The sequence below is a fragment of the Heterodontus francisci genome, chromosome 7, assembly GCF_036365525.1.
Source record: "Heterodontus francisci isolate sHetFra1 chromosome 7, sHetFra1.hap1, whole genome shotgun sequence".
Taxonomy (NCBI): Eukaryota; Metazoa; Chordata; class Chondrichthyes; order Heterodontiformes; family Heterodontidae; genus Heterodontus; species Heterodontus francisci.
The window spans coordinates 3,957,115-3,970,733 of NC_090377.1; the positions used below are offsets into that span (position 1 = coordinate 3,957,115).

The 13,619-nt window shown below is 43.5% G+C and overlaps 1 protein-coding gene across 2 annotated transcripts in view; it reads right to left on the reverse strand.

Moving 5' to 3' along the window:
- Nucleotides 1-13,619, reverse strand: part of LOC137371813 (natural resistance-associated macrophage protein 1-like) — a 102,502-nt gene that overhangs the window by 37,718 nt on the left and 51,165 nt on the right. For both annotated transcript variants that reach the window (XM_068034705.1, XM_068034704.1), the window contains exons 9-11: nucleotides 4,988-5,143; nucleotides 3,380-3,538; nucleotides 2,282-2,368 (exon numbers count right to left, since the gene is read on the reverse strand). In XM_068034705.1, the coding sequence (XP_067890806.1) occupies nucleotides 2,282-2,368; nucleotides 3,380-3,538; nucleotides 4,988-5,143 (402 nt within the window). The remainder of the gene's footprint in view (nucleotides 1-2,281; nucleotides 2,369-3,379; nucleotides 3,539-4,987; nucleotides 5,144-13,619) is intronic.

The following is a 13,619-nucleotide window of genomic DNA, read 5'->3' on the forward strand; positions in this document are numbered from 1 at the left end:
ATTGTGATGGAATATAGGTATAATAGTATTAATCAAGTAGAGTTTAGAAATAGTTAAAATATTATATCTTTTAGAATTCAAGATTGAATAAATGGTCAGTTTTTAGAACTCACTGCCATTTCCCTTTAAGAAGGTAGAGTTAGAAAATTTCAAGGTCCCTATTATGAACCAGAAACAAGTTGCGAAATCCATTTGTGTCTCTGTTGTCAGGGGCTTGGAAAATAAACACACACATTAAAATATCGTGTCAGTAAGAGGTAGCAATAAACTTAATTAGTTTGTGCAGACAGGTCAGCCCCGGAGGTTGCTTTGGGGTGCCATGGAAAGGGAAATTTTAGATAATGAAACAATAAGTGGAATGGACTCACAGGAAACAGAGGTTAAGTAAACACAATTATAAACATTTTGACCAGATAAATGATCATAACTTCAACAGCAAATGAAGTCCAGTAAAACATTAAGTGGAAATGATAATTAAGGTCACATCTAAATGCTAAAAGTCAGATGACACTTCAGAAACAGTATAAACAAGAGAGGTTTCTGAAGCAAAGTTTAGAAGTGTTGAATCCTCAAACAATGCTTCTCAACTAAGGGGAATTTAAGGTAAAAATTTACTTTAAATTTTGATGGATATTCTGGATATTCTAAGATAATTTTGCTGTAACATTAGCAAGATTAAACTTTTGGATTCTATGTTAGAAATAAGATTATGTGTTACATCTTTAAGTAATATTTGATATTGTGATATACTTATCCACTTAGAAGTGTATTGCATGTTAAATTCTTCAATAAATTTATAATAGTTAATAAATCATCTCATGTAGCATTTTGTATACAACTACAAAGAACCCCCCTCTCTATGTCTCTTTAATTGGAGAGATACGTATTGACGAGAGTTCCCAGACCCTTATAATATCTGGGACTATTTATGATTTAGCCATAATTATTAAAATAGGCTGTCCAAAAGATGGTAATATTGTCTGTTGGTTTTCTTTCTTTGAGGGAAAGCTAGTACAATTCTTTAGACCCAAATAAGTGTCTATGGGAATTTGTCTGGTTTGAACTTGATTAAAGGAGATTCATAGGGATGTACTCCTGATTTGGTTTAGTCCCTATAAGGGATTAAATTCATAAATCACTTCAATATATCAATGATTTTGATGTGGGGACCAAATGTAGTATTTCCAAGTTCGTGGATGACACAAAACTAGGTGGGAGTGTGTATTGTGAGGAAGATGCAAAGTGGCTTCAAGGGGATTTGTGCAGACTTAGTGAGTGGGCAAGAACGAGGCAGATGGAATATAATGTGGAAAAATGTGAGTTTATCCATTTTGGTAGGAGGAACAGATGTGCAGAGTATTTCTTAAATGGTGAGATATTAGAAAGTGTAGATGTACAAAGGGGCCTGGGTGTCCTTGTCAATAAATCACTGAAAGCTAACATGCAGGTGCAGCAACAATTAGGAAGGCTAATGGTATGTTAGCCTTTATCGCAAGAGGATTTGAGTACAGGAGTAGTGAATTCTTGCTTCAATTGTATAGAACCTTGGTTAGACTGCACCTGGAGTACTGTCTGCGGTCCCCTTACCATAGGAAGGATATTATTGCCATAGAGGGAGTGCAACGAAGATTCACCAGACTTGTTCCCGGGATGGCGGGACTGTCCTATGAAGAGAGATTGGGGAAACTGGGCCTGTACTCTCTAGAGTTTCGAAGAATGAGAGGTGATCTCATTGAAACCTACAAAATACTTAAAGGGATAGACAGGGTAGATGCAGCTAAGATGTTTCCCTGGTTGGGGAGTCGAGAACCAGGGAACACAATTTCAAAATAAGGGTGAGGCCACATAGGACAGAGATAAGGAGAAATTTCTTTACTCAGAGGGTTGTGAATCTTTGGAATTCTCTACCCCAGAGGGCTGTGGAAGCTCAGTCATTGAGTATGTTTAAAGCAGAGATTGACAGATTTCTAAATACAAATGACAAAGAGATATGAGGATAGTGTGGGAAAAAGGCATTGAAGTGGCTGATCGGCCATGATCATATTGAATGGCGGGGCAGGCTCGATGGGCTGAATGGCCCACTCCTGCTCCCATGTTCCTATATTCCGAAGGGCAATTAGGGATGGGCAACAAATACTGGCCTTGCCAATGACGCCCACATCCCCTGAAAGAATTTAAAAAAAGAAGTGGTTGATTATTGTGAAAGGGAGGTGTTAATGACCTTTAATAAATGTGTTCTTGTGTAATATCATCGCCCAGTGTTAACATTCCTGTTTCTTACCCCTTTGAAAATGTCCACCTCCAAGGTGTTGTTGTTCTGTGGCAGAATATGGATGTAGGGGCTTCCACTCTTCGCACAGACATTATACTACAGAAAAACAAACACAAAAGAGTATTGTCGTTACAATAATTTATTCAGCAAAAACATAATCTTTACAGAACATTCCATATCCTTTCTGATCTGATTCAGTCCCAGTTTCCAGATTCTCTGGCACATCATTTTGCAAACCTACACACAAATCTAACTGAATGTTCACAATCCTACCTTTCGAACACACACCTGACCCTCGCCTGCTTCCTAACCCCCTCCCTACTCCTTAAAACCACCAACAAAGGTGAGGGTGTCATCCAACAGGCCCCCACTCCCTAAAACCCCCTCCCCCCTTTCCTTCAAAACCTCCTCATCTCTCCGTCCCACCTTAAGTACCTGCAGTAACTTCCCTCCAAAGAGAGCAGGAACACAGGATTGTATAAATGTACCAGACTTGCCGGATGAAAGTTTATCACCAATATGGTGACAACTTCATAGAATCTTGCAGCACAGGAGGAGGACATTCGGCCCATGTGCCTGTGCTGGCTCTTTGAAAGTCCTATCCAATTAGTCCCACTCCCCTGCTCTTTCCCCATAGCCCGAAAAATTTTAACTTTTCAAGTATTTATCCAATTCCCTTTTGAAAGTTACTATTGAATCTGCTTCCACTGCCCTTTCAGGCAGTGTGTTCCAGATCACAGCAACTCACTGATTAACGTATTTAACCCTTACACTGCCAGCAGATGTATGCAATGTCCAGTTTCTTTGGGTCAATCAATTGTACTTGTTTCACCTTGTGCACTGGCCTAGGGGTTGCCAACCCTCCAGGAATGGCCTGGAATCTCCAAGATGTAACGACTGATTCTCCAGAACAGTGCTCTGAGCAAAACCAGGGAGAAAAAGCATCAGGGTGTTTAAAAATTATATTTTTAAATTTTCTTTGACCACTTCTGTTATTAGCTCTAAAAATATTAGACGTGAGGGAAAATGGTTGTTTGACTGACTGTCACTGGCTCTGAGAGAGACTCTGGGGTGATTCTCTCAGTGAAGTGTCTGCCTCTCACTCACCACATCCATGTTAGTCTGATTGTAGAAGGCAGCTCCGAACACAGAAATAACAAATATATTGATGAGCAGGGACACGAACAGGGCAATGGAGCACTCAATCAGAAAATACATATTCGCCTCTTTAACTTCAGCCGGCCTGGAACGATCAACTTGTCTAGACTGGGGGAAGAAAGGAGAAGACAGCAAGTAACTATGTCAGTGAATATCTCCACACACCCCTCCACCATCCACTCTCCATTGAAGGTGCCGACTACACTTTTTTTAAGACAACTGAACGATTTATTAAGGTAGATAAACTATTTCCCCAGTGCATGGAGTCTAGAACAAGGGGGCAGAACATTAAAATTAGATCCAAGCCGTTCAGGGGTGATGTCAGGAAGTATGTCTTCACACAAAGTCTAATGGAAATCAGCAACTCTCTCCCACAAAAAGCTGTCGGGGCTGGAGGTCAGTTGGAGCTTTCAGGATTTGAGATGGATGGATTATTGGGTAAGTTTATCGAGGGATCTGGAGCAAAGGTGGAGAAATGGAGTTGAAGTACAGATCGGCCATAACCTGATTGAATGATGGAAAAGGCTAGAGGGGCTGAATGCCCCCCTCCTGTTCCTGTGTAACAGGCTCGAGGGGGGCTGAATGGACCTCCTCCTGTTCCAGTGTAACAGGCTCGAGGGGCTGAATGGCCTCCTCCTATTCCTGTGTAACAGGCTCGAGGGGCTGAATGGCCTCCTGCTGTTCCTGTGTGACAGGCTCGAGGGGCTGAATGGGCCTCCTCCTGTTCCTGTGTAACAGGCTCGAGGGGCTGAATGGCCTCCTCCTGTTCCTGTGTAACAGACTTGAGGAGCTGAATGACCTCCTCCTGTTCCTGTGTAACAGGCTCGAGGGGCTGAATGGCCTCCTCCTGTTCCTGTGTTACAGGCTCGAGGACGGGCCGAATGGCCTCCTCCTGTCTCTACGATCACTTTTTGGTACTTGCTCAAGCAGCCATTCTTCATGTGTGAGCCAAAGCAGTGAATGCTTATTGGCTATTTGATCTGGTAGGGCATCACAGTTCCAATCCCAGCATCAAGAGCTACATTCAGTGGAGGTTATTGCATTAGGGCTGAGGAACAGGAATAGCAAAGCTGACTTGACGATCCAGGGATACTAAGCACAATGTCCCTGGCCAGATCCAGCTCAACTAACTCAGATCAAGGGATCATCCTGGGGCCTGTTTAACTTTGAAAAACTGGACAGAGCAGTGAAGACTGAATAGTTAAATCGAACACAAGGGACAGATTTATTACTGGGTTATTAACACTAATATTACAGGAATAACTCAACAAAGACATCAGAAAGTAATAAAGCAGAGGGAAATACAATTGCTAAGGTATGTGTGATATGAGGAGGTAAGGTATGAGTAAGTTACAACAACAACTTTTATTTATATAGCACCTTTAATGTTGTAAAAATTCCAAGGAGCTTCACAGGAGCTATATAAAACAAAATCTGTCACTAAGCCAGATAAGGAGATATTAGGACAGATGACCAAAATCTCATGTCCACTGGTTAAGTGCAGTGCTCAGGTTTACTGTTGCTTACCAGCTCGATCTTTATAATATGGCTACTTACCTTGACAAGAGCCGAGTGGAGGTAGATATTATGGGGCATTATAATTGCCCCAATGATACCCACAGCCTGAAGCAGCTCATTCCTTCCGCACCCAGCACAATATGGATAGAATAATCCCTTCACCACTTCTCCCTGGTTGGGTTTTACCACCACGTACTGCAGACAGACAGAGAGGGAGATGATCAGTGGGTGTGTTCAATGGCTATCAAACTCACTGAGAAAAGTCACAGCACCTCAATATAGAATCAACCAGGATAGACTTCAGACTATCCTCACCCCCTCCCTATCTCTATTAATCCTCTTCAAGAACATATTCAATTGCCTGTTGAATCTGATTCCACTATCCTTTGTGCATTCCAAACGTTAACACCCCTCTCTGTGAAGAAGTTTCTCTTCATTTCCCCTCTAGCTCTTTTAATTTAAATCTATGACCTTTAGTCAGTGACACTTCTGCCACTGGAAACAGTTTCTTCCTACTTGCTCCATCAAAACCCTTCATAATTGTGAATACTTTCAAATATTGATCAAGATACAATCAAATGCTACACTGGTGCAGCAGTGATACAAAGATAATATTTGATGCCTATTTAATATTAAACGGACTCTTTATAGAAACAGCTTGTGGGTGGTCTCCCAAGATGAAGAAGGATTAGAGAGAGAGAGGTAGACTGAAGGCCCCTTTGAAAGAATCTTGCAGCAGAGGAGACCATTCAGCCCATCGTGCCTGTGCTGGCTCTTTGTAAGAGCGGCCCAATTAGTTCCAGTCCTGCCTTTCAGGCAGTGCGTTCCAGGTAACAACAACTTCCTGCGTAAAAAAGTTTCTCACCAACTTCAGTGGACAGCCAATCAGTCATACGGAAACAAAGATTGTTGTACCGCCAATGTTCCAGCCGGAGATGGCAGCAGCTCACTAAGTGACGTGGCCCTCCTGGTCAGGCATCTGCCTTTTAAGATTTGGTTTAATCTCGGTGAGATGAGAAATCAGCCTGTAATCAGGAGCTCACCAGATTGGGGCCAAAATGGAGGGAGGGTCTGCGGAATATTAGCGTTGTACTGTAGCTTAAAGGGACAGACCTTGTCATAACTGTTTCTTGATGCAGAAGAGTATTCAGTGTTTTGGGTAGGCAGGGTGCGCAGTGGGGATGGGGCAGAGTCCAAGTCCTGTGACAGAGCAGTCAGGTATTTTTTTTGTCTATTTTTTCATGAGATGTGGGTGTCGCTGGCAAGGCCAGCATTTGTTACCCATTCAATTGCCCTTGAACTGAGTGGCTTGCTGGGTCGTTTCAGAGGGCAGTTAAGAGTTAACCACATTGCTGTGGGTCTGGAGTCACATGTAGGCCAGACCAGGTAAGGACGGCAGATTTCCTTCCTTAAAGGACATTAGTGAAGCAGATGGGTTTTTACAACAATTCAGTGACAGTTTCATGGCACCATTACTGAGACGAACTTTCAATTCCAGATTTTTTAAGAATTAATTGAATTTAAATTCCACCAGCTGCCATGGTGGGATTTGAAGCAGGATCCCCAGGACATTAGCCTGGACATCTGGATTACTACTCCAGTGACATTACCACTACACCACTATCATCACTATAATATTAATGTAGGTAATGCAGGGGAAGAGACACCCTTTAGCACAGAGCCCAATGGGGTGTTGCCCAATTGTCAATGTACAGTTCTAGGCATCACACCTTGGAAAGGTTATATTGGCCCTGGAAGGAGGGCAGTGCAGATTGACCAGAATGTTACCAGGGCTCCAAGGGTTAGATTATGAGAAGAGATTACATAATCGAGGCTTGTATTCCCTGGAAGATAGGTTAGAAGGGCCGATTTGATTGAGGTTTTTAGGATTTTGAAAGGATAGGGCAGAAAGAAACTCTTTGGAACTCTCTTCCTCAAAAGGCAGTGTAAGCAGAGTTATAGAATTACAGAATGTTTAAAGCACAGAAAGAGGCCACTTGGCCCATCGTGTCTGTGCCGGCTGAAAAACCATCCACCCATTCTAATCCCACCTTCCAGCATTTGGTCCGTAGCCCTGCAGATTACGGCACTTGAGGTGCATTTCCAGACTCCTTTTGAATGAGTTGAGGGTTTGTGCCTCAACTACCCTTTCAGGCAGTGAGTTCCAGACCCCCACCACCCTCTGGGTGAAAAGGTTTTTTCTCATCTCCCCTCTATTTTTTCTACCAATCACTTTAAATCTATGCCCCCTCGTCACTGATCTCTCTGCTAAGGTGAGTAGACCCTTCACCTCCACTCTATCCAGGCCCCTCAAAATTTTATACATTTCAATCAAATCTCCCCTCAGCCTTCTCTGTTCCAAGGAGAACAACCCCAGCCTATCCAATCTTTCCTCATAGCTGCATTTTTCCAGTCCTGACAGCATCCTCGTAAATCTCCTCTGTACCCTCTCTAGTGTAATTACATCCTTTCTGTAATGAGGTGACCAGAACTGCACACAGTACTCAAGTTGTGGCCTAACCAATGAGTTATACAGTTCCAGTATAACCGCCCTGCTCTTATATTCTATACCTCGGTTCATAAAGGAAAGGATTCCATGTGCCTTCTTAACCACCTTATCAACCTGTCCTGCTACCTTCAGGGATCTGTGGACATTCACTCCAAGGTCCCTCAGTTCCTCTACACTTCTCAGTATTTTCCCATTAATCGTGTATTCCTTTGCCTTGCTTGACCTCCCCAAATGCATCACCTCACACTTCTCCAAGCTGAATTCCATTTGCCACTTTTCTGCCCATCTGACCAGACCATCAATATCTTCCTGCAGCTATCCTCCTTGCTATCTACCACACGGTCAATCCTTGTGTCATCTGCAAACTTCTTGATCATGCCTCCTACATTACATCCAAATCCTTAATAATATATGGCAAAAAGCAGGGGACCCAGTACTGAGCCCTGCGGAACACCACTGGAAACAGCCCTCCAGTTGCTAAAATACCCTTTGTTTCCTGCCACTGAGTCTATTTTGTATCCACCTTGCTGCATTTCCCTGGATCCCATGGGATTTTACTTTTTAACTAGTCTGCCATGTGGGACCTTGTTAAAAGCCTTGCTAAAATCCATGTAGACCACATCAACTACACTACCCTCATCTATCTTCCTTGTTACTTCTTCAAAAAATTTGATCAAGTTGGTCAAACACGATCTTTCCTTAACAAATCCATGCTGACTATCCTTGATTAACCTGTGCCTTTCTAAGTGATAGTTTATCCTGTCTCTCAGAATAGATTCCACTAATTTGCTCACTACTGAGGTTAGACTGACTGGCCTGTAATTATTCGGTCTATCCCTCGCTCCCTTTTTAAACAGAGGTAAAACGTTAGCAGTTCTCCAATCCTCCGGCACCACACCTGGATCCAGTGAGGACTGGAAAATGGTGGTCAGACCCTCTGCTATTTCATCTCTTGCTTCTTTTAACAGCCTAGGATACATTTCATCTGGCCCTGGTGGTTTATTAATACTTCCTTTCTCCCTATGTTTATCACACCCAAGACTTCACACTCCTCCTCCTGAACGACAATATCTGCATCGTCTCCCTCTTTTGTGAAAACAGACGTAAAGTATTCATTAAGAACAATACCAACATCTTCCACCCATACAGAAAGGTTCCCTTTTTGGTCTTTTATGGGCCCTACTCTCTCCTTAGTTATCCTCTTACTCTTAATGTATTGATAAAACATCTTTGGGTTCACCTTGATTTTGCTGCCAATATTCTTTCATGCCCTCTCTTTGCTTTCCTAATTTCCTTTTTGATTTCATCCCTCCACTTTCTATACTCCTCTCAGCTTTCTGTTGTATTGAGTTCTCAGTGTCTGACATAAGCTTTTCTTTTCTGCCTTATCTTACCCTGTTGGCTCCTTGACATCCATGGGGCTCTAGATTTGGCCGTCTCACCCTTTTTCTTTGTGGGAACATGTTTACTCTGAACCCTTGAATCTCCCCTTTGAATGCCTCCCACTGCTCTGACACTGATTTACCTTCAAGTAGTTGTTTCCAGTCCACTTTCACTAAATCACTCCTCAGTTTAGTAAAATTGTCCTTGCCCCAATTGAGAATTCTAACTCCTGTTCTATCTCTGTCCTTTTCCATAATGATGTTAAAACTGACTGAATAATTATCACTATCACCAAAATTCTCTCCCACTGCCACTCCTTCCACCTGCCCATCTTCATTTCCTAAAACTAAGTCTAAAACTGCACCCTCTCTTGTTGGACTTGCTACATACTGGGAAAAAGGTTCTCCTGAATGCACCTCAAGAATTCTGCTCCCTCAATTCCTTTCACACTAAAACTATCCCAGTTAATAATGGGGTAATTAAAATCCCCCACTATTACTGCCCTATTGTTCTTGCACTTCTCAGAGATTTGTCTACATATCTGCTCTTCTATCTCCTTTTGACTGTTTGGGTGTCTATAGTACACTCCCAGCAGTGTGATTGCCCCTTTTTTGTTCTTTAGCTCAATCCATATGGCCTCATTTGATGAAATTTCCAATATATCATCCCTCCTCACAGCTGTAATAGTTTCCTTGACCAAAATTGCCACTTCCCCTCCTTTCTTATCCCCCTCCCTATCGCGTCTGAAAACCCTGTAACCAGGAGCGTTGAGCTGCCATTCCTGTCCCTCCTTAAACCATGTGTCTGTAATAGCGATGATATCATACTGCCACATGTCTATCTGTGCCCTCAGCTCATCTGCTTTATTTGCTATACTCCTTACATTGTAATAGATACCCTTGAGCACTGCCAAACTCTTATTTTATTTTCTAACCTTTGTTTCCTCTGTTTTCCAGACTCATCCATTAATTTTCCACCTTCCATTTTCATTTCTGATTTTGTTCCAATTGAGTCTACCCTCAGGTCCCCACCCACCTGCCAAACTAGTTTAAACCTTCCCCAACAGCACGAGCAAAACGTCCCGCAAGGAACTCAGTCCTGGTTCTGTTCAGGTGCAACCCGTCCGGCCTGTACAGGTCCCATCTCCCCCAGAGCCGGTCCCAATGTCCCAGGAATCTAAAGCCCTCCCTCCTGCACCATCTTTCCAGCCACTCATTCATCTGTCTTATCCTTCTATTTCTATACTCACTTGTGTGTGGCGCTGGGAGTAATCCGGAGATTACTACTTTTGAGGTCCTGCTTGCTAATTTCTCACCTAGTTCACTAAATTCTGACTGCAAGACCACATTCCTCTTTCTACCTATGTTGTTGGTCCCGATATGGACCACAACTGCTGGCTGTTCACCCTCCCCCTTCAGGATGCTCTGCAGCCGCTCAGTGACCCTGGCACCAGGGAGGCAACACACTATCCTGGATTCGTGTCTGCGGCCACAGAAACACCTATCTGTTCCCCTGACTATTGAATCACCTATCACTACGGCTCTTCCAGTCTTCCCTGTACCCCCCTGTGCAGCTGAGCCACCCGTGGTACCATGGACTTGGCTCTGGCTGCACTCTCCAGGTGAAGCATCACTTTCCTCAGTATTCAGAACTGAATACATGCTGGTGAGTGAGATGCACTCAGGGATCTCCTGTACTACCTGCCTGAATATTTTTGAATATTTTTAAGACAGAGGTAGTTAGATTGTTGATAAGCAAGGGGGTGAAAGGTTATTGGGGGCAGACGGGAATGTGGAGTTGAGGTTACAATCAGATCAGCCATGATCTTATTGAATGGCAGACAGGCTCGAGGGGCTGAGTGGCCTACTCCTGCTCTTAATTCATATGATTGTATGATTGCAGAAACATTTTCCGCTGGTGGGGAGTCTAGGACAAGGAGACATAACCTAAAATCAGAGCCTGGCTATTCAGGAGCGAAGTTAGGAAATCAGTTGTGCTTGCAAAGGGTGATAGAAGTATGGAACTCTCTTCCACAAAAAGCAGTAGATGCTAACTGAATTTTAAATCTGAGATTGATAGGGTTTTGCTAAACAAAGGGATTAAGGGGTATGGAGCCAAGGTGTGGGGATGGAGTGAAGTTTGATGGCAATGGTAGCATAGTGGTTATTCTACTTGACTAGTAATCCAGGGGCCTGGGCCAATTATCTAGAAACATGAGTTTAAATCCCACCACTGCAGCTGTGAATTTAACATCATTGAAATAAATAAAGCTGGAATAAAAAGCTCGTAACAGTAATAATGGTCATGTAACTACCAGACTGTTGTAAAAACCCATCTGGTTGACTAATGCCCTTCAGGGAAGGAAATTTGCTGTCCTTAGCCCTTTGGGGATCGAATTGGGGAATGACTCTGTGGCGAGCCAGCATGGACTCGATGGGACAAATGGCCTCCTAGCATGCCATTCTGCTATATTCAAGAAAGTGGCTCACAACCACCTTCTATTGGATAATAAATACTTGCCATGTCAGTGACACCCACATCCTTTGAATTCATTAAAAAATACATACAGACAGCTGTATTTTCATTGATTGAGGGAACAGGCTAAATGGCCTCCTCCTGTTCCTGTATTTGGGATAGTCTTACTGCAAAGGGCTGAAAGGCAGCGGAATTCTTAAAATGCATACAGGAGAGCTTTACGCGCCGGTACGTAGAAAGTCCTACAAGAGGAGGGGAATGAAGCCAGACAAGTGGTAGAAGTGTCAGTGGGGGATCATTTCGGGGATAGTGACCATAACTCTGTAAGATTTAAGGTAGTTATGGAAAAGGACAAAGATGGACCGGAAATAAAGGTACTGAATTGGGGGAAGGCCGATTTCAATATGATAAAACAGGATCTGGCCAAAGTGGACTGGGAGCAGTTACTTGTAGGAAAGTCTACATCAGATCAGTGGGAATCATTCAAAAAGGTAATAGTGAGAGTTCAGGGCCAACATGTTCCCGTTAAGGTGAAGGGTAGGACCAACAAGTCCAGGGAACCCTGGATGTCAAGGGATTTAGAGGATTGGATCAGGGAAAAAAGAGGAGGCTTATGGCAGATTCAGAGCACTGAAAACAGCGGAGGCCCTAGAGGAGTAAAGAAAGTGAAGGGGGGTACTTAAAAAGTAATTAGGAAAGCGAAGAGGGGACATGAAAAATCACTAGCGGGCAAGATAAAGGAAAATCCTAAGGTGTTTTATAGTATATTAAGAGCAAGAGGATAACCAGGGAAAGAGTAGGGCCCATTAGGGACCAAAGTAGCAATCTGTGTGTGGAGCCGGAGGACAGAGGTGAGGTTTTAAATGATTACTTTTCATCTGTGTTCACTATGGAGAAGGACGATGTAGGTGTAGAGATCAGGGAGGGGTTTGTGATATACTTGAACATATTAGCATTGAAAGGGAAGCAGTATTAGCTGTTTTAGCGGGCTTAAAAGTGGATAAATCCCCAGGCCCAGATGAGATGTATCCCAGGCTGTTATGTGAGGCAAGGGAGGAGATAGCAGGGGCTCTGACACAAATTTTCAAATCCTCTCTGGCCACAGGAGAGGTACCAGAGGACTGGAGGACAGTGAATGTGGTACCATTATTTAAGAAGGGTAGCAGGGATAAACCAGGTAATTACAGGCCGGTGAGTCTAACATCATTGGTTGGGAAAATATTGGAAAAAATTCTGAGGGACGGGATTAATCTCCACTTGGAGAGACAGGGATTAATCAGGGATTGTCAGTATGGCTTTGTCAGGGGGAGATCGTGTCTAACTAACTTAAATGAATTTTTCGAGGAGGTAACTAGATGTATAGATGAGGGTAAAGCAGTTGATGTAGTCTACATGGACTTGAAAAAGGCTTTTGATAAGGTCCCGCGTGGGAGATTGGTTAAGAAGGTAAGAGCCCATGGGATCCAGGGCAATTTGGCAAATTGGATCCAAAATTGGCTTAGTGGCAGGAGGCAGAGGGTGATGGTCGAGGGTCGTTTTTGCAAGTGGAAGCCTGTGACCAGTGGTGTACCACAGGGATCGGTGCTGGGACCCTTGCTGTTTGTAGTGTACATTAGTGATGGTATGATCAGTAAGTTCGCAGATGACACGAAAATTGGTGGTGTTGTAAATAGTGAGGAGGAAAGCCTTAGATTACAGGACGATATAGATGGGCTGGTAAGATGGGCGGAGCAGTGGCAAATAGAATTTAATCCTGAGAAGTGTGTGGTGATGCATTTTGGGAGGACTAACAAGGAAGGGAATATATAATGGATGGTAGGACCCTAGGAAGTACAGAAAGTCAGAAGGACCTTGGTGTACTTGTCCACAGATCACTGAAGGTAGCAGCACAGGTAGATAAAGTGGTTAGGAAGGCATATGGGATACTTGCCTTTATTAGTCGAGGCGTAGAATATAAGAGCAGGGAGGTTATGATGGAGCTGTATAAAGTGCTAGTTAGGTCACAGCTGGAGTACTGTGTACAGTTCTGGGCACCACACTGTAGGAAGGATGTGATTGGAGAGGGTGCAGAGGAGATTCACCAGGATGTTGCCTGGGCTGGAGCATTTCAGCTATGAAGAGAGACTGAAAAGGCGAGGGTTGTTTTCCTTGGAGCAGAGAAGGCTGAGGGGGACATGGTTGAGGTATACAAAATTATGAGGGGCATTGATAGGTTAGATAAGAAGAAATATTTTCCCTTAGCGAAGGGGTCAAAAACCAGGGAGCATAGATTTAAGGTAAGGGACAGGAGGTTTAGCAGGGATT